Source organism: Trachurus japonicus, chromosome 17, assembly GCF_045865225.1.
Source record: "Trachurus japonicus isolate A0001 chromosome 17, Traja_1.0".
NCBI classification, from domain to species: Eukaryota; Metazoa; Chordata; class Actinopteri; order Carangiformes; family Carangidae; genus Trachurus; species Trachurus japonicus.
The window spans coordinates 30,864,965-30,886,169 of NC_140923.1; the positions used below are offsets into that span (position 1 = coordinate 30,864,965).

Here is a 21,205-nt window from a genome sequence, read left to right on the forward strand (position 1 = left end):
ACTGGTTTATTCTTTTTACAGTCTATGGTTTATACTCTGCCCCCGCTTTCGCTGCGGAAACTCTGAAGGTTTGTCAACTTTTCAGGTGTCCGTCTTCAACTCTGGCGGAACTGGGAAACCTGTGAAATCTGTAAAGAAAAAATATATATTAGGGCCCATAAAAGCAAAGCAATACTATGAACCGCTAATGTCTAGGCATACATTTCCTTTTATTTGTAGCCTACAGATTTATTTAATTTCCCACCATGACAACCTAGACTTTTTTTTTTTTTTTTAAAAACGACCAGAAAATAATAATAACGTGGGTATGACTTCAGTGTTCTCACTGATGTGAACGCAACACAGGTAGGTTGAAAGTCTGTTTTTGACCACTAGAGGGCGCAACATGACACTGAAAACACTAACATGCAGGAAAGTGCAAAAAATCCCAATGGAAACACAAAACTAAACAACTTGTATAGAATCACGGCCCTTTAAGGTTTGGTTCAAGTGAAACATGTTTCGAAATCAAACACCAGGTGCTTTTATTGATCAATTCCTCCCTGTGTTTGACCTCTTTCAGTCTATGTTTGACAAGGGAGACTATCTGTCTCTGCAGTGTAGGCTAAATGTAAAGTAAATTCAACATGAATTATGACCGAAAGAATACCTTATTAATTTGCTTTGGTTCAGAGGCCCCCACAGCCCCCCATCCTCACGAATGTAGCCACCAACTTGACATGAGGTTACTTCCTATGTTTATCATTAAGAGTCACATAAGGTTTTGACAAATCAGAGCAGCCTAATTTGTGTCAACACGTCTTTAACGTACGGTCCTAAAAATCCTAGTAGGCCAAATAAAGCTGACATTTCCCCTGTGTCCCATTTACTGATATTATTTTCTATACTTGGTGCTGTGGGAAAAGCGCCAGCTCTCTCACTACATCCTGTGTCATATTTGAGTGTGACATGGTGCGCCTATAGGAGCGGTAATCCTCTGTGGTCCAGCAGCAGCAGCAGCAGCAGCAGCAGCATCCTCCCTCCCTCCCCCCTGCTCTCTTGCTCAAGGGCAAACCGAGGTGCGTCTCTCCTGCCGCCGCGCAGCATCCGCCCCACTCCGCGGCTCAGGACCTCTCCTCTGTGGGATGAACGCGGCAGAGCCACTCGAGTGGTACGGAAGCGGGCAACTTGTGCGTCCCCCCCCCCCCCCACTGTGGCAGGTGTCAAGATGTCTAACATAAGGTGATCAGACCTGTGGTGTTTGTGCAGAAGTCAGCTGAGTGAGTTTCCTGGTGACACTTCTCTGCCCTGTTGACTGGAGTTTGGTCCACGATGAAGCGGGAATAAGCCTTGAGTGGAAGACATGGATTTTGCTCGGAGGGTTTGGCTGCTCCTTCTCCTGAAACCCGAAGAACTTAACTCTGGAAACTATGGTGTAAACCTCAGAGTTTCATATGTAAGTATCCCCCGTGAGGACCTGTAGATCCTGGCGTTAATATTTAACATATAGCTACAGGAAGTGTGTGGCTATAAGCAAGGACTAAATTCTTCCTTAAATGTTTTTTTTTTCTGCTGCCTTTCTCTGTTTTCACTTTGATGATGGTGATGGTTTACTTTTTTGTATGGTAAAAAAAAACAACCAAAAAAAACATAACAAATTATTATTCAGAAAAAACCTCCGGTTTTTCAGCCTATTTAATCTATAAAAAATAACACAAACATAGCTTATGTTATAGACTACAGTGTAATCCTAAAAAAAAAAAAGAGAGACTAAATACCAGAAAGTGCATAATGCAAAAAAAAAAAAAAAAATCCATTTACTGTTTTATGTTGGAGTCTTAAGCATTAAAGGCTTACACTTACTTTAGCAACTCACTTTCATGGGCTTTCCCTGTGCAAAATCTGTTAAAAACAGATACCACACAGGAAGGACAAGCATCTTTAGTGCAAAACACTTCTACCATTTCCATACTTCATTGAAATTAAATGGGAAAGACATTACATAATGATATTTGAGGAAGTGGGATTCATCCATTTCCCTTATTTGGCAACATCCTCAGCCGGAGTGTGACACTTGTTGTGATCATCATCTTGTCTAATGAAGGATTCGCTTTAAGACTCAAGTGTTTCTGGAGACAGAGGATTTAAATGGACATGAGCATCTGATAGTCTCATGTCATTTTAGTCATCACTCTAGTCACATTAATACTTTCACCACTGTCTCATTTAGGTCTATACCTTCCATAACCTACAGTACAGTACGTATTTAAGCTGTCTGCTGCAATTACATTGAAAGGTTTTTGCAAAAGAATTAGGTCATCAGTTCAGTCTGTGCACCTAGGACCACAGTGTAAAGCTCAGAGAGGTCGATGTACCGTTAAGAACATACAGTATATGTAGCTTACACTTTGACCTCCAGGCTGTGGTGGGAGGTTGGTTTGAAACTTTGTGTTGCGTTTGTGGTTTCAGCTGAAATCTGGTTGTTAAATTCAGTATTTGAAGGGGATATCACATTTTTTTATAGACACTTTTCTGTGAATTTGAAGTTTGAATTCTTGATCCATACCAAGACAGACAATATAATCAGAAATGAAAATGTAAAATGAGAAGAGCAACATACACATAGAACATAGTAGTGTATAAAACCACTAATTTCAGATTATATAATAAATCACTACGAGTGAATAAACACCGAAATGCTTGTTGTGTTATCATATCCTGAAATAACCCTCTTTGGGATCTAACCTCTTAAATCCACAAAAGCTCAAAACCATAATATTTGAGCAAAAATAATTTTAAAAAGCACATCATTCAAGATGCTGCTTTTACTACAGGAAGCTTTTATATAATTGTTTGTTTGGTTAAATATCCTTAGGTATATTCGGTCAAAGTTTTAGAAATAGTGCATGTTACATAATGCCCATGATGACGAGGTTAGCACACTTGGCCTATTTTAAGGACACAATCTGCAATATTAAATCCAGAACACTCATAGGAAACACGGAACAAATGTTTTTTCTGTTTTTTAGATATTTACAAAATAGAATTTAACAAAAACTCAAATAACAAAAATGTGTTACAGGTAATAAATAAATAAATAAATTCCACTACACAAAGTTACTGTTATGAAAGCCAGTTGAGAAAAACACAGAAGCTGCATTGACATTTTGTCAGAGGTACAAATAAGAAGTAACAAGAAGTCGACTGACAACGTTCATGGTGTAGGACACAAAGTGAGACTGAGGTCAGACTATCAAAAAGAGGTCAGGTGGTCATAGTAGAGAGTACAAAGCTTTGTTTGTCCTGCTGTGCTGTTTGTTTCATGTTGGAATAGCTACATGTTGACAAAGTAAAGCATGGCTTTCATAGAAATAATGAGTGTGACAGACAAACTGGCTGCAAAGTGGTGACACTGCAAAAACAACCAGGGAAACACTTGATAGAAGATGCTGTAGCCTCCTCTAGAAATCTGTTGAAAGGGAAATTCCTCTTATTTGGTCTGGTGCATTTTCACACTATTCAACGCAGTTATACAAATTTAGTTTAATCAGGAATTTCCTGTGTCGTGGGACTGTGTCTGAAAAGATCAGGTCTATTGAAATCCTGATTACAAAGCACTCAAAGTTTGTTTTTAACAGACACACTGAGTGATCATTTCTTGTCCACTCTGTCTTTGTGACGCATGGCAACAAAAAAGTACAGTCAAATTAGGATGTAGGCTATTTGTCAAATAAAGGCAGGTTGGACAGCTCTGAGACCCTGACAGGGATATGACATCAGTCTCCTATTTGCACTAATACCATACATGACGCACTACAGCTCCTACCCAGGAGGACTGTGACATTCATGAGGGTTACAACAAATCTCATACCAGCTTTTGTTTCCAAACATTATAATTTCCTGCTTAGCACAGACGGACAAGTTGAGAGATTTGAAGTATCCGGTGGTGTTACTGAAACTTACACTTTTACGTGGTTGTTGAGATGAATTGATTATAAATTCTTTTCTTGTTTCATTATATTGACTTGTTTTCATTCAGTAAGCCATTCACTGTGACAGACATTGCACTGTGTTCAAAAGAGATTAGTTCTCTTTAGTATTATGATTTATGCTTTTTAAACCTCAGCATGTGCTTCATCATATAGTTCATCATCTGTTGACTTAGAGTTTCCACAAGTTTCAACAACAAAAAAATACAGGGAGGTGATGCATGCTCTGTGTAAATTATACATGCAGGAGCTTCAAGTGACCAATGTATTGTATACTCACTATACTGCTCCAAGTCTGTAGCAGATTATTCTATTGATTGAAATATTAAATACTAGCTCATTAAAACTTCATACGTAATCTATATTCATACAAAAATACCTTTAATGATAAGGAGGTCAAACATGCAGAAAGTACAGATTTTAACTTCTGGAGCAACGGATGAGAGGGGAAACACCTCAGTATGACATGATCATTTTAACGTTCATAAACAGCCGTGATGGTGGATGCTGAGCAGCCCGTGAATCAGTGCCTTGCTCATGGACACAGTGGTGGTCGTTGATGAGCTCTTCAATACAGTCATTTTATACCTTTCCCTAGTAGTATGTCAGGCTGAGTGTGTGTGTATTTGTGTTTGTGTGTTTGTGTGTGCGTGTCAAAACCACCACTCAATGCCGCCGCTCTACTTTCAATCTAATTATCTTAATTATTTGCACTGATAATGACGATATCACATCTGGCTGTTATGTGAATGAAATGTCATTCAACTGAAATATTTTCCCTCTGTGCTGTTTAATTCTTTACAACCGTCCCCTCCCTAAAGTGAGCTGGCGTGCACGCTGGCAGATACAGGCAGTTTCTATGTGCTCATTAGTGTGCAAGTCACTGTGAAGTTTGTTTTAATTGTTCAGTCCTGTTACATTTGATAGTGGAGACACTGCGATTGCCTGTGAACGATTCGTCACATCCTGTCTCATCGTGACAGAGATGTCACTGCTTTGAACCCGTTTATCTGCTTTGTGACGTTGGAAATAGACCTTAACCTATTTATTTTGACAGCAAATGGGAAAGCACTGGATTCAGTATATGAGACGAGCTGATCTGAGATCAACCTGGGCCAAATAAGCAGATCAAGTGAAAGCAAATAACTAGCGTCTGGCTGGACGTGTGAAGGGATCAATGCATTTCAGGACAGGAGGAGATGAAAACTCACAGAGCTTAGTCAATATGAAAAGGATACAATAGTATTTCTCTGTCAAAAGGGGCGCATAGAGATGTAATCCTCTCTTTGGAGAGCTTTTTCAGTTATTAAAATATCAGATTGTCACTGGCTAAAATGAGAGGTTAAATTTGGGGTAGTGGAGAAGCCTTTGGTATTGTCTTTATTTAGACAGTGGCTTTGGTCTCAGATCAGATAATCTGCAAACTGTCTTCATGTTTCCTCCAGATAGGCAGAGTTTGCTGATATGAACAAAGCAAATGTGCTCTTTTAAAACATTTTTTAAAATTCAAAGAGGAACTTCTCTGGCAGTGTTTTAATGTAGCAGATGACCTGAAATATGTTGAGATATTTGTAGACAGAGCTTTGGACTGTAATCCCACAATGACTACGACCTCACTGTCAGGCAGCTGATAGTTCACTGTATTGATATCAGATCTTAAAAACCATTTAACATCTCAATTCCCTACTACAAAATTCTAAAAAAAAAAAATCAATATGATTACTAATCATTTTTTACTTATATTTTCGCATGCACATTTTTTTCTGCTTACATTTTGTATCTTGTAAAATCAGTTTTGTGGGGGTTCATGGTTCAACTTTTATTCATGTAATAATTTATTGCTTTTATTTTTCTAGGAAGTCCCACATAAGGTTTTAAAAAAAATCTCAAGAAAGAGATGTATCCAATATATATATATATTGGTATGTATTAATGAGACACAACAGACACATTTCCACCTGACATGACAGCAATTTGGACTGATGGGTGCACGAAAAACTACAGTTTTCTTCATGAAGCCTTTAGCATTCTTTAATATAATTATAATTTAGATGTCCAAGGTAGAAAATGGAATTCATAGTAATCTGTTTTTTAAAAATTGAACAATGCATTATTGGACGTAATGTAAAAGTGGCTGCTTTTACTGTTTTCTTGTATGTAACAACATCTATTGCACGTCTGACATCCTGGGTGAGGGATCCCTCCTCTGTTGCTCACCCTGAGGTTTCTCCAATTTTTCCCTGTTAAACTCCTGTTCCATGGAGTTTTTCCTCAGTGGATGTGAGGGTCTAAGGACAGAGGATATTGTTGTGATGCCATGTAAAGCCCTTTGAGACAAACTAGGCTATACAAATAAAATTGCCTTGCCTTACCTTGCCTTATAGCCTAATAATCCTTCAGAGGAGTATCAACGATAAACCATCATTGTGTGCGTGCAAGCACAATGTATCAATGCTCCGTAGAGCATTTTAAACATTTATCAGCTCATTGTCTTGGTTTTAACAATAACAATAATGTTCTAGTTTATTCACACAGCTCTTAAGGTCACCTCCACCTCCAGCTGCAAGAAGTAACTGTTTCTATTAAACGATTAGCCTAAATAAACCAACATGCTACCCAAAGAGCATACAAACAAATCTAGTAACTATCAGATGAACATACTGTAGCCAAGCACTGAGCTGCTAAAGGTGGACAGCAAACCAGAGCTAAAGGACACAACATATTGGATTTGCATCTGCCAGTTGCTGAAACAGGACTCCAAATAGTGAGAGGGATGTGTAAATAAACATTATTATAAGGTAAAATCTCAATGTGGTGTATGAAAAAGTGAGGTGTGTCTTATAGTGTCTTCTCAACAGTGATTTAAAAGTTATTATTTGGCCTGTGTACGAGCACTGAGACAGAGCTAGTCAGGCATTTTGGGATTTGCTATCAAGTGTGACCATAAAAATGATACCATGATGAGTTTACCTTTAGGTTTGTTAGCAAGTTGATGTCATGCCCCTGCAGTTTCCTTCAGTTCAACAGAGGCAAACAGCAAGTGATTGCCATGCTAAATCAAAGCTGGTGAAAACCCCTGGTCAGAGCTACAGACTGTGGGCTTAATCCCTCTGACTCAGAACTATGGCTGCCCTAGTTTGACAGAGACAGTTGGATAACAGGAAGCGATGGTCATCGGGAAGGGTAAAGAATTTATATCTTGTCTCTGGACCTCCCTCAGTACCATCTTCCAATCAGGAAGTCAGAGGCAATCCAGCTTTTGACTTTAGCTTTTTATATTGCAATTACACAATGTTTGAAATAGAGACATGAGGGACCTTCGGTGGTGGAGGCATAAAGGCCACATTTTGTGTTATGAGACCACTGGGCTTTCCTTGTAAGAGATTAGAGATTAGAATATTTGCAGATCCCTTTCAGACATGTTTTTACAGAATCACTCTATTTTAAGCACTTATTTCTTTGAGCACAAATTAATCACTTTGATGGTGTAGATGCCTGTTCGTGAGAAACTGTTGTTTTTCCAAAAATGTAAAATCTAGCTATAAAACCTGTAATGATTGAATATTTTTGATATAATGTACAGTAGAGTTACAAACTGTAAATAACAATGCCATGTTGTATTTCGATAAAGTTGATATGGCTAATGTGCAAACACTGGCTACTATCAGAACTGACACATTTGGAGTCATGTTTGTGACCACCAACATGATGTAAATCCATCATTCACTCTTCTGTTAGACCTGTTTGCAAACTCCTGGGCTAAATATTTGGCTCTTTAGCTGCTAAGTGCAGCTACTTGTTTGTTGGCTGTTTGTTGCTGCTGAGCAGGTGCAGTTCACAGTGGTTTATCCAAGCTTTTTTAATGACAGTATGCAGCTGCTGCTGCTGTTGAAAAATTGAATTAATGACACCAGTAAGACCAGACTGTAGAGTAGGGCTAAAAATAAACTGTAAACATTGAAGCAAGACCAAAACAATGAGAATGATTGCTGTGGGTTTGTGACAACAAGATTTTTCACACTTTACAGAGTCATTTCATCCATTATAAAGATGTTAATTCAAGCTATTTCATAGCATTTGAAACTTATGGTTATGTTAAACTTGTTGTGCTTACAGTGGATAGAAAAAGTCGTCCAAGCAGCTAAGTTGTTGTCTTTTATACGCCTGTATAATTCAATAAGATTACTGTTTTCTCACCTCCTCCCATCTTTTCTTTTCTTGTGTCTCATCTAGCTGTAAGTAAATTCTAGTACAGAAGAATCAGGATGAAAAGATGGCAGCCATGCTGTTACCAACGGGTCCTGATGGCTTGCGGCGGTTCACTCGCGAATCCTTGGCTGCCATGGAGCAGCGGATTGCGGAGGAGCAGGCCAAGAACGCCAAGGGTTGCCAGGAGACTCACAGGAACGCAGAGCTACCCAAACCCAGGCTCGACCTGGAGGCCGGCAAGCAGCTGCCACGCATCTTTGGTGACATCCCTACAGGACTTATTGGGGTGCCACTGGAGGACATTGATCCATTTTACTACAGGAACCAGAGGGTGAGAGTTTCTGTCTCTGTATGTGAGCTAGACGCTGGTCAAGTGGTAGCTCTTAATGTGTGTGTATGTAGGCCTACCTGTCTCAGTAGAGGTGAAAGTTTATTTGCATGCAAATAGGTCAGGCACGTGGATCTACATTACTCTAGGTTGTTTCATGAAATGAAGTTAGGAAAAACTCCAAATATGTCAGACCATGGTTTGGCTGAATAAGTTCAAATTAAGTGTACAGAAGTAGATGATGGCTGATGTCTGAGATACCATTTCATAAGATCATCCAGACTTCTGTTTGCTGTATTAACTTTGACATTTCAAAGGCAGTGATGAAACTAGAGTTGGCAAAACTAAGAAAATATAGTTCTCAATCCACACAAACTTACAGGGTTTCAGAAAAAGAAAAAGAAAACACTTTACCTTCAAATCTCAAGATGTAGCCTACATTACCCTGTCTATTATTACCTCTTGACTGTGACAGCCAGCCCCAAGCTTATTTGTTCACTCTGAAGATGTAAATATTTAAATGTGCAGTGTGTATGATGATTTACTTTAAGTAGAAGTAATGTATTTCCATCTGTGGATTACAGTACCAAACATTGGTGCCTTGTTAAGTAGCAGCAAAACATCTGGTCAAGACTAAATGACCAACTACAGTGCTCAGTGTATTGAATAGTAGTCAAGAACACATCAGGGTGAGCAGAAAAGTGACTCATCACTTTGTTGTTTATTTTTGACCTAGAAGAAGAAGATGTATCAGCAATTGTACATTCAATGTTTGGTTTTTTGCTAAAGATATAAATTCTGTTTCAGATATGACAAATAACAACTATGACGTGTTGAGGGGAGGTCTCACTGACCTTCTCAACATTCATATTATTTACATTCAAGTCAAGGAGTTGTTTGGTCTCAGTTTGCACACACAGTAACTTGCACACACAGTAACTTGTCACACTGTGACTAGTCAACAAAAAAATACCCGTTGATAATGTATCTTTAAGAATTTAACCAGCTCAGATTTTTTTTTCTTTAAAACTGGCAACTGATGTTGAATTGCTGTCATTCAGCCTAGTATCAATGATGCACTGTATTGTCCTAAGCTTTCCTCAGATTTGATTTACCCATGACTTCTGCGTATTTTACTTCTGGCTGCACTTTAAATTAACAATACATGTCTCATCTGGGCTTGTGAGCATGATATGGTAGTGATCCTCCAGATCAGCTGATGTTGTCATTGAATTTACCAAGTGGTGTTTTATTTAGAGCAGCCGAGGCGCAGCAATGGCTGCCTCTTTTTAGATCTCTTGTGGACACAGAAATAGGATTAGCAAGTTTTGATTTGCAGAGTCGGTAGATCAGGCTGCTACCCATTAATGGGCCGCTTATGGAGAGATGAAAAAGGACGTGGCAGTCATTCTCAGGGTCTCTTTGTTTTGGCATGTGATGCGCTGCTGGATGGGAGGATTATCCAAAGACTAAAAATATTTAAATAAATGCCACATCTGTTGGGGAAAGGTTCAGCCTGCTTTGGAGTTGCCTCCATTATCTCAGCTGGCCTTGCTTGCTGCGTGTATGGGGGCTCACTGCTTTCTTGGAGGCAGTACTGTTTATTGTGGAAGTTGACACATATGGTAGACACACTGGTAGACTCAACACAGCAGCTACAATATCATCCCTGCTGCACGAAGAAAATGGCTGAACTGCTGCTCAGAGATGCTGTCGGGTTTCTCTGCAGAACTAACAATGATATGTGTCTGTGCATGGAAAATTGGTTTTGGAAATGTATTTACAAGAAGATGGTATGTTACAGCATATTTTATTTATAGACTGTGAGCACTTGTATTTGAAATATGTGATTTTTCTCATGACTAATGCCTGTTTTTTTTCTCTCTTTTTTGCAGACTTTTATAGTAGTTAACAAAGGGAAAGCCATCTTCAGATTCAGTGCCACATCTGCACTTTACATATTTAGTCCATTTCACTTCATCAGAACAATCGCCATAAAAATTTTAGTCCATTCATATCCTTTTTGATTACCCAGAACCTGTGTCAAATGATCTCAGTTGTTTATTTCTTAGTTGATGAATGTCAATTTAGATGGTTTGAATGTCTGAAATATAGGCCTAAATGAGGATACAGAAAAAACTGAATGACGTGTAACAGTAATAATCAGGCAACTCTCTCAGGACAGAATCCGATGTAACATTGCCACCAAAATAATAATTCTATGTCAGAAAAGGTCCAGAAACCGCTATTCATACTGGCTGATAAGCCAATTTCTAATATTTACCGATTTCCCCCTGTAGGTTTCTATTGGATTTTTCCGTTGTCCCATTTTTGAAACAGCTTTGTAATGGTCCTCTCTGGCATCGCAAAACAAATCCCCTCATATCCCTCTTTTAATCTCTGAAATGAAATAAGAGCAAGGAGATTTCACATCATGTGACGGCTGCCTATTAGTTCTCAGACAGCTGATTTGTACTTTACATGTAGAAGGGAATCTTTCCTCTGGATTCCTCTGATATGTTATAGATTAGAAAGCAACTGTTAATCCAATTATCAGTTAAATCTGTCCATCAGCTGTTATTGATTTCACAGAAGTTATTGTAACTGACAATAATATACTGTGGACAACTACTTAACAGTCCTAATACCATTTTGCAATAACATTATATAACGTGGTTTAGATTATTGAAGAATTTTTTATTGCATTTTTCTAATCCCAAATCTTAGATTGTTCGGCAGTCGACAGAGCTTTGTTGTGGCTTCATCCATCCATAGGAGAGAATGATATCACCCTCCTGATTTAATGTTAAATGGAAATTACTTACATTTTCTGTAATCTGCATAGCCTATACTATAGTCTAATGCCATTGGCACGCACACAGTGATGGTTTATCTTGATGTATATATCATAGGATTATGAGAAACATTGTGACTGCGTTACTGTCTCTGTGTCAGTTACAGTTTTTGTCATGAGCCAATAATTTCTTGTGAACACGTCACAGTTCACTTTCCTTGACCTCCTCTCTACATTGTTTAGCTTGTTCATAATGTTCACTATACTGACCAACTGCTTCTTCATGGCCATGTCTGATCCGGCACCATGGACCAAGTACCTGGAGTAAGTCAGACTGCTGCTGTACATTAAGCTTGTTGTCTCATCCTAAATACTTTGCCTGGGACAGAAACTGTAGCTACAACATGTTTTCTAATGTGGAGCTTTGCTGGGGTTTGTTGCTTTACCGGTGATGACTGAAGAGTCAGTTCACAAGTGAGTAGCCTAATATGATGCATGTAGTATTTCAGAACGCCACATATTCATGTCGTGGTGTGGAATGACAGTCATCACGTAAACATCTTCAGAAATATTTTGTCCTGCGCATGATGATGTGACAGACGTGTTTATCATTATCAGTGGGTCAGAGGCATTAGCATGCAGCATGATATTCACATTGAAAAAAAAAAGTTTAATGTTTTCATTTAGGTTTTGTAATGTTTAAAATAAACTGTGATTAATGCGAAAAGAAGAGAGGATGCCTTTATTAAAATAACTAAAATGGGAAGATAGAAATAGTCTAATTCCTGTACGCGCCAGTTTAGTTTAGCATAGTTTAGCTAGGCTGAGAAGACTGTGAGGTTGCTAAGTAACCAGTAGAGACTCCAAGAAGAAACTTCCTGCTCTGGGCTGCGACCCTCAGCCTTGGATCCAAATCCAAATACATCCATCCATGCCTTCAGCCCATGATATCCCCCACATTAAACTTCAAATGGTACAGATTAAATAAGATGTTTATGTTTGTTGTTATTAGCTTTAGCTTTAGCATGTTTAGAAAGCAGAGTCTGGACATAGCCAGGCTAGCTGTTGACTGTGGCAGCCCCGAAGAAGACTGTGACAAGAACATAGACGGACAAGAATGAAACAACTATTACTTTTCACTGGAATGTCTTCACCACATCTTTTTTTATTTTATTTTTTATGTAAAGTTCGGTATTCTGTGTATTGTATGTGTTTGTGGTCAGTCACTATCTTATTTTAAACTGTAACATCAGTTGAATAATTGTAACTACAAATTATTTTTGCATTTAATTCGTTTTTGGCCAAGAGTTTTGCACATCAATGTTTTATCATGGCTTCCATAGTAAAAAATGTCAGTCTTCACAGTTACTGTTGTGATTTATGTTAAAGCTGAAATGTATTGTGTTTTGTACTAACTCCTAAAACTGCTTTGTCTTCCTCCTCCATGAATATTTTCTAGGTATACTTTCACAGGCATCTACACTTTCGAGTCAGCGATAAAGATATTAGCAAGAGGATTCTGTCTATTGCCGTTCACCTTCCTGAGAGACCCATGGAACTGGCTGGACTTCAGCGTCATTGTCATGGCGTAAGTTACAACACCATCACACAGATTATCATCACCTGAAATTTGTTAAAAATTTAAAATTAAAAAATGTGCTGTGTGTTCAGGTTCTGTCTTGGGACAGTTTTTATGCATTGCAATAATACAGAGAAGAAAAGCTTATCCCTTCTCTCTCGGTCATGTCAAAGTGACTGTAGTCAGTCAGTTATCCTGATTTGAAACACCATGAAAGATAAGCCTATTGTGGAGGTCAGAGATATGTGTGCCATGACTCACTGGCCATGATGCAGGTAGCAGATTAGACAGGTGACCTCTCAATGCTGCTGCATTGTCTGAGACCAATCATCCTGATAGGACATTTATTTGTTTGGAAACAGCGAGACAAAATCACTTGTACTGGTTGTACCCTCTCTGAAAGCTGTCATTACCTGCAGCAATTAATTTGATTAATAATGGGCCAGTCGGCTAATTCATCTATCATGTTACCACATACATGCTCCTCTGTTGGTTAAACTCTTATGGAGAGTGTAATCAATGTTTTTATCTTCACTTTGGACCACACAACAACTTAATGTAAAGAGTTGCTTGTAGTGAGGAACTAATGTGAATTATTGATCAGTTCAGTCAGCAGCTCCCTGCAGTTTAAAGAGCATTTTATCATCTTTTTAGCTCATGGGTTTTCTGCACCACAGACTGCAGACCCACTCTTACAGCATTGTTTGGCTTTGTTCAGCTAAAGTGGTTTAAAAAAAAAATCCCTGTAACCTATGTGATGTCCTTTATACCAAACTGAAAACTGGCAAAGTCAACAGCCAACTAGTGAACAAAGTGGAGCAGCTAAGGCCAAAGGGCCAGAAGTTAGAGAGACCAAAAACAGAGTTAAAAGAAGAGTGGACATGGGAATTCGCCTGGGACATTTGCCAGGTGGACAGAAACACGACTGTAGGTGAATTTTAATGTTGCTTTTTGTCTGCTGGCTAAATAGTTGATGCAGATTAGATATAAAACTTAAATTGTACGTCAGTGTTGTGTTTGCAGCTGCCGTTTCTCAAATTAGTTATTTTAGACAGTACACTCATGTAGTACTGTGTGTACTGGCATGAATTCCCATAGGGGAGTGTTGTCCCGAATTAAACGCTGCTGGAAACGATGATCCCAACATGTGACCTGCCTGCTGGCTGCTTTGCTCACTTGACATGAAAATTAATGTTTTACCGCCCGTATGTGCCCCCTGTGCCATTAAACACAGAACTTAGGCTAACGACAATGTGACTTCCCTTTTCGGTCACCGTTTTTAAGTTTTAAGTTTGAAAATATGATTAAAAGGCCCATACTTGATTATTTGACTGTTTTGAGAGCATCATCTGGCTGCATATGGTGCACTGCCTGCAGCCCGTGTCATCGTGTAGAACTTATATGCACAGAACAGGAAGTGGGGGTGCCTCGCTCATTCACCTGGTGGAGCATGTGCCAGACACGTTCTATGAGAACTACACAGTTTTAATTTTCTTTAGTGTAGATCTATATTAAAAAAAGATCCTGACACACAGAAGACCTTCTTTGTTTAATCTGCTCTCACTCTGCATTTTAAATTGCAGATATGTGACAGAATTCGTAGATCTGGGAAATGTCTCTGCATTAAGAACCTTCAGAGTACTACGAGCCCTGAAAACCATCTCAGTTATCCCAGGTAAGATCATCAGCTCAAACTTCTTCAGATCATTTCTATGCTTCTCATTTCCAGTTATGTCTTCAAAGACACTGTGAAACTAAACATTCAAAACATTGTTTTATCTTTTTCATCAAGGTTTGAAGACCATTGTCGGGGCTCTTATCCAGTCTGTGAAGAAGCTGGCGGATGTGATGATCCTAACTGTCTTCTGTCTCAGCGTGTTCGCCCTCATCGGCCTGCAGCTTTTCATGGGGCTATTGCGACAAAAGTGCGTCCGCAGCCTGGCGCACTGTATCAACTCCTCCTACAGCCACAATGCATCCTTCATCTGTAACAACAGGACATGGAGCTCCAGGGCAGATTTCCTCAGCAGTGAAGGTAAGTCAAAAACAATATATCACACATGTTTAAAGCTCTAAATACTGCATGTATCGTTCAGTATTATCAGGTGAAGTTAATAGAAAAAATGTGTCCTTAACTCCCTCTTTCTGTTCCTTAGATAATTTTTACAAAGTTGAAGGAGCAAAGGATGCCTTAATATGTGGATATGGAAATGATGCAGGGTAAGTGAGTGTCCTGCTTACTGCTTGTTATTAATCATCTGCAGGCTATTACATAATATTAAAATGTTTCGTATCTAATGGCTTTTGATCCCATGCATGTCATGTGTATAATTGGATAGGAGCTTGAGCACCGGGATTGGTACAGATAGTTTTTGCAGAACAAGAAAAAACAGACAGAACAATAGATGACACACTCTCGGCTTGATATTGTCAATCTGTGACTTAATGTATAGAGGCATGATCCTGACAGAGGGAAGGGTGTAGCGTGTGAGAGGCTGTACACAAGACGACATGTGGTGTGGATAATCACCCTGGCTCCACTGGAACCCTTTACTGAGAAACATGGAGTTGCCAGCTGGAGAGAGGGGGGTCTTTGGAGATTTCATCATCTCAAAAGCTCTATGACATGATTAGGTTAACCGGAGCGGACCGGATCACTTCAGATTGATACCCTGTCATTGTTGAGAGGGGATACTGTGGTGATGTGAAGTGTCAACTCTCGTTAAAAAAGAGAGAAAGTTCGATTTGAAAGTTAAATATAAAGTTTTAGCATCTGTAGCTCACTCAGATGACTGTAAGTGTAAGTGTAGACATACATTGATGGTATTCTAACTGTAAAGTGACAGATTTTGCTCCCAATCAAAGGCACAGTGTGAAACCATCCAAATATTGCTACTCAGCCTACGCACTGAATAATCCTGTAAATCCAAATGCTTTTGAAACAAGCACAACAGGATGACTCTGCTCATGCCAGGCCCAGTTCAAGGGTTATAGTGAACTAAATACCCATCTGTGTGAATTTGAAATCCTGCAGCTTCAACAAATGGCCTCCATTAGGTGCTCTTGTTAATGATACATGATGATGGCTGATAGCAAATAACATAAAATGATGATATTAAGCTTTTGTGGGGATTTTTTTTTATAGTGTAGAAAAATCATTCTATACCATTCATGTTCTATATCATGATAGGTAAATGCTACAGAAGATAAGCAATGCATCGGAGCTCCATTTGATGAATTATGGCATAGATCACACTGAACTATTTTGATAATTGATTTATTGTTGAAGTCATTCTCAAGAAAAAAACCTGACTTGTTCTGACATCCCAAAAAGCTATTAATTTGATGTTTATTTCACAACATTTACAATTACTGAAAAATAATTGATGATGATAAGGAATTCTGGCTTTTCTCTCAACAACAACAAAAAGATAAAAATGTTGTGTTCCTCTGGAACTATTTCTATCACTGTTACAACAAAAGGGATCAAGCCACAGCTGTCACAACTGTGTCTTTCATTGTGTTGACTCAGTCTGTCCACACAAATATAAACATGTGATTAAGTACACATAACCAGTTGTTCCTACCACAGGAGGAATCTCCAGAACCACAGTTTGATGACACACAGAGGAAAGGCCAAATTTATTATTAGCATTAACGATTGCAATGTAAAAGGTTAACTAATTGGCTGGCTAAGAGTTAGCCTAAACAGCCATGGTGATATGTTGTTAGCATGTGTATTTCATATTAAAATGTTACTATTAATAATAAAAAAGTGTAGATTGTTGAAGTGCAGGGGAAAAGTCTGAAGAAAAACTAAAAATTATTGTTAGCATTATTGTTAATGTTAGGTAGCCTATGTAAAAGGTCAACTAGTTGGCAAAATAAGAATTAGGCTTGAAGGTAAGACATTACATAACTGATGTGTTAACACTGTATTAACAAAGGTTAAGATGCAACAGAGAAGTCTGTATAAAAATGAGAAAGATAGATAGCAGCTTTGTTTGGCCATGCAAGATTAGGCGAGCAGCTTTCAGCTCCCCTCCCCCTCTGGGCAGAAAGAGAGTCTAAGAAAATAAAAAGATCTATTAAATAAACCTAAAGTTTCTTTCATCTAGGTTTAACAGAAACCTAGAGGTCCTTGATTTTTTTTTTATCACAGAATTTCAAATATGAACAAGTCTTTTTTTTATTATTATTATTTTGCAAGGGATTCAGCTTCTACTGGTAGTGATATGATATTTTAATGAGTTAACAGTTATTGTGTACAAACAGAGGAGGTGGTTATTGGCATCAGTGCAGCCACCCCTTTGGTTTTTAATCTCACTCTGTAACCTCTCCTCCAAAAACACAGGAACTTAATCTCCCAAGAAGCAAAATCTGATTCAGTAATTTGTGTTCAAGTCAGAGCGAAAAGAGGATCCATCTGAGGGCATTCATGGGGAAGTGACGTCATTAAACTCCCTTAAATAGTGGGTCAGTAAGATCAGACTAGTACTGATGAGACCTATGCAGCTGTCCCAGAGTTTACCTACGAGTCACTGCAATTGGACTTTGTTTTTTCTTTCTTTTTTTAGGTCTGCAGCTTGTTATTGTTTGTGTTTCTACCATTTGTGGAGCTTTAACAGCACTGTGATCCACATTCAGTGGCATTCACATCAGTGGTATAGATTTCTTCTTCATCTAATGGGTGTGTTAATGGCTCTATGGAGAACAAGAGAACAAGGATTAGTCCTTTTGTCCCTTTGATTTAAACATTATTCTGTCAGTATGGTATGTAGCATTTGCTTGTGTTTTTTGCAGTTAGATTGATGCGATATGAAGGACAGAGTGGCGCAGCTTCATGACATGGTTACCAGGTTAGGAAGCAAAGTAACCATAGGTTTAGCTCATGTTTTGGTTTGTAAAATGAGACAGCCTTTTAACTTCTGTGACATTTTAGATGGAACTTTCTGCTGCTGACTGTGGAGACGGGCAAGATATTAAGCAGGTCAGGATGGAGGACGTAAAACATAGAGGATGCTTAATCTTTTGAGTGTATTCCAACAAGTAATCCCTGAGTAGATTTCCAAATTAAAGCTTTGGATACGTTATGATGACACACACTGACACACAGTCACACACATGCACACAAACACCCCAGACACAAGTGGACACACATGCACACACACATATTGAAATGATATTTTCAGCCTTGACGGTTAACAAGTTTGTGATAAATGATTTGCTCAAAAGTCCTGGCTGTTTCTCATCACGGCTACTGTAGAGTTGAGGCGAATGCTTATCCCCGGCATCTTAAAGCCACTGTGCATCAAGGATTATGACTGATTGTATAGACAGCTTCAACTTTTGCCCTTGACTGGTTTGATGTGGGCATGAACACCCACTGCCTGAGTCCCGCCCGGGATAGAGGGGAAAACACTGTCGACACTGACAGATGTCTCTCTGCTGTTACACAAACTACAGGAAATGGATGGTAATTTTGCAGGATCCTTGTGTATTTATTTATTTTTTGTGTGTGTAGGGATTTGCAGCACATGTGTTATCAGGTTGATGATTCTCTGAATTTGCAATGTATTTGTGTGCATGTGTTGCTTTGTATCGAGCTCTCAGGTGCTGAATAGAATATGAAACATGCATAGTGAAGACCTTTCTCTTACACACCGATGGCTGTGTTGCCTTGATTATGTAAGATGGTGATGACCATTTGCTTAAAATGGGCCTAAAACATCCAGTAAGCTGCAGATACACAGATGTTAACACCTTGATGAGAGCTCAGAGGAGAGACTCAGACTCAGACACAGACACACAGACACTTTTTTTTTTTTTTTTTAACCGTATCTCAAATGACCAGTCTTTACAACTGTGCTGAGCAGAAAAGCACATTGTTTCCCAGTCATCTGAATCCAGTCGAAACCTGTGAGATGTGGTAAACTAGGAGATAGTATTGAATGTCAATATGGTGCAGAATCTCAGAGGAAGGTTTCCAACATCTGGAAATTGAAACCTCAAAGAACTGAGAGCTGAGGCTCCACTCACTATCAGCAGGTGTTCCTCAAAGAGCATGTGAGTGAAGGTTACTTAACTCTAGTTTCAGGTTAATTTCCTCAAAAGATACTCAAAAGTAGGGATGTCACGACTATACATTTTCTTGGTACGATTATTGACGATAAATAATCATCACGGTGTTACGATTATCACAATTATTATTAGGGCTGGCCCAAAAAAATCGAAGCTTCGAAGCTTCGTTCGTTGCCATGGAAAATCGATCATGAAGTCGATTGTTTTGTTTTTCTTCCTTTTTTCCTTTTTGACACCGGTTCTCATCGGCAATTGTTACATTACAATGAATAGACTACTTGGCATCCCGGAAACCTGCCTGATTTTGGAGATATGCAGTGTTTGTTTGCCATTACTTTCATTATTTCTGCTACGATCCCGCCCACCCCCCCCGGTCAGACGTTACGGCGCAAACCCCCGCCGCCCCCCGCCCCCAGTCGCGCACCCCCGCGGCCGTCGAAGCTTCGATTAAAATCGATTTTATGTCCGCGAAGCTACGATTATCAAAATATGATAATCGGGTCAGCCCTAATTATTATGCATTAACACTATGAATGTGTAAAATCAAATATAGTCAAAAAATAATTACATTACTCATTGTTAACACAAAATATTTCAAGTATCTATTAATATAGGACCAATTATTAATCCCCAGTAGCCTGACAAACCAGACTATAACATTAACATGTATAGTCTGGATTGAGCCGAGGTCTACCGGTCGTTGCCAGACTATAACATTAACATGTATAGTCTGGCAACGACCGGTAGACCTCGGCTCAATCCAGGGGGCGGGATGAAGGCTGTCTTTCAAACTGCTTCTGCAGGCAATAGGGTAGCGCTATGACTAATCAGAGCAAAGAGCTGGATGACGTCGGTAGATTAAACTTTTCCCATATCCCGTCGACAAAACACCAAATACATCCTTCTTCGAAATGAATGACTTCAGTGCAGTTTCTTGCTCAACTTTTAAAGAAAATGACAAGTTTAATTCTTTCAAAGTTGATGCCAACGCCAGTTCAAACGATTCCTTTGCCAAAGCCATCTTGTCATGTTTTTCACCGTCGCAAGTATGTCGTCATGGCGTTAAGCCCGCCCAACGACTCTCTAAACAGATAGAGCGCTGTGATTGGTGAACACAATCGGTGTTCGAGACTCAAAAAGTTCCTATGGCTCGTTTCTAGACCCACCTACAGAGCAAATATATTTGCTGCCCCTAGGGTGCATCTAGATTTCTAGGCTAAATCCCCAGGGGAAGTGTTTGAAATATTCAGGTCATAAATTGTTATCTATACCAAATGTTTACATATCATTTTTTGTTTTGTTTTTTTAAAAATACAAATGACACTAACATTTAAATTCCTATCAATTCAATGTTACATTAGTTGGACCAGTACCTGAACATTTACCTTTATTTTGGCACACATCTGCTGATATGGTTGGGAAGTGACGGTATTTGGGAATCTTTACGATTAACTTATTGTGGCGTTTAATACCGCGATTAATTGTGAAAACAAGTAATCGTGACATCCCTTCTCTAAAGAGAAATAATAACTATCAGTATAAAGTAATATTAATATTGAGTAATAGATTTTAATATTTCACTGTCTGCTGTGTATGACTAATGAGTAGAGTGTAGTAAGAGAGAAAACACCAGTATGACATGTGGTCTTCCATGTCGTTAGTGCTTCACTCAGATCCCACAGTGGGTACATGTGTCGCAGCAGCTCTCCTTCAGGAGTGCATCCTCAGTCTCCAGGGCAGTTACCATAGAAACCTGTGGGACATTACACCAGCATCTAATTGCAAGGGAAGCTTCACATTCACATAGACGCTTTTAAGTGACAGCAACGGCCTACGGTGTGGTAATAAGATTAGCAACCACAACATTAGGCAGTGTTTTTTTGTGTGTGTGTTTTTGTGGGCTTTGCATGTTTAGGCAACAGCAATTAGATATTATTAAGAAAAACATGGTGCTCTGAATAAATAGATGAGCAACAAATTGGACCTAAAATCGCCTTTTCTATTGTAATATAAACAATCTATGCAAACATAGTCTCCATTAGATTATAATAAGTAAATACATTTATTTATTTATTTATTTATTTATTTATACATTTTACCATCACTGATTCCTAAAGCACAGATTAGTGACAGTTATACACCTCAGGCTTTTGTATTACTGTAATTGTAACATAGGACAAAGAAAAGCAGTAAATCATAACAACTGAGGAGCTTTAACTGTGGTATATTTACTATTATTCCATATA

At 38.8% G+C, this 21,205-nt stretch overlaps 1 protein-coding gene across 1 annotated transcript in view; it reads left to right on the forward strand.

The window, feature by feature from the left end:
* Positions 1 to 1,035: 1,035 nt before the first annotated feature.
* The window catches only part of LOC146971051 (sodium channel protein type 2 subunit alpha-like), a 52,790-nt gene continuing 32,620 nt past the window's right edge, over positions 1,036 to 21,205 (forward strand). Inside the window, exons 1-8 of the mRNA XM_085805026.1 lie at positions 1,036 to 1,435; positions 8,202 to 8,508; positions 10,401 to 10,519; positions 11,534 to 11,623; positions 12,759 to 12,887; positions 14,462 to 14,553; positions 14,671 to 14,913; positions 15,035 to 15,098. Of these exons, the coding sequence (XP_085661152.1) occupies positions 8,242 to 8,508; positions 10,401 to 10,519; positions 11,534 to 11,623; positions 12,759 to 12,887; positions 14,462 to 14,553; positions 14,671 to 14,913; positions 15,035 to 15,098 (1,004 nt within the window). The 5' untranslated portion in view covers positions 1,036 to 1,435; positions 8,202 to 8,241. The remainder of the gene's footprint in view (positions 1,436 to 8,201; positions 8,509 to 10,400; positions 10,520 to 11,533; positions 11,624 to 12,758; positions 12,888 to 14,461; positions 14,554 to 14,670; positions 14,914 to 15,034; positions 15,099 to 21,205) is intronic.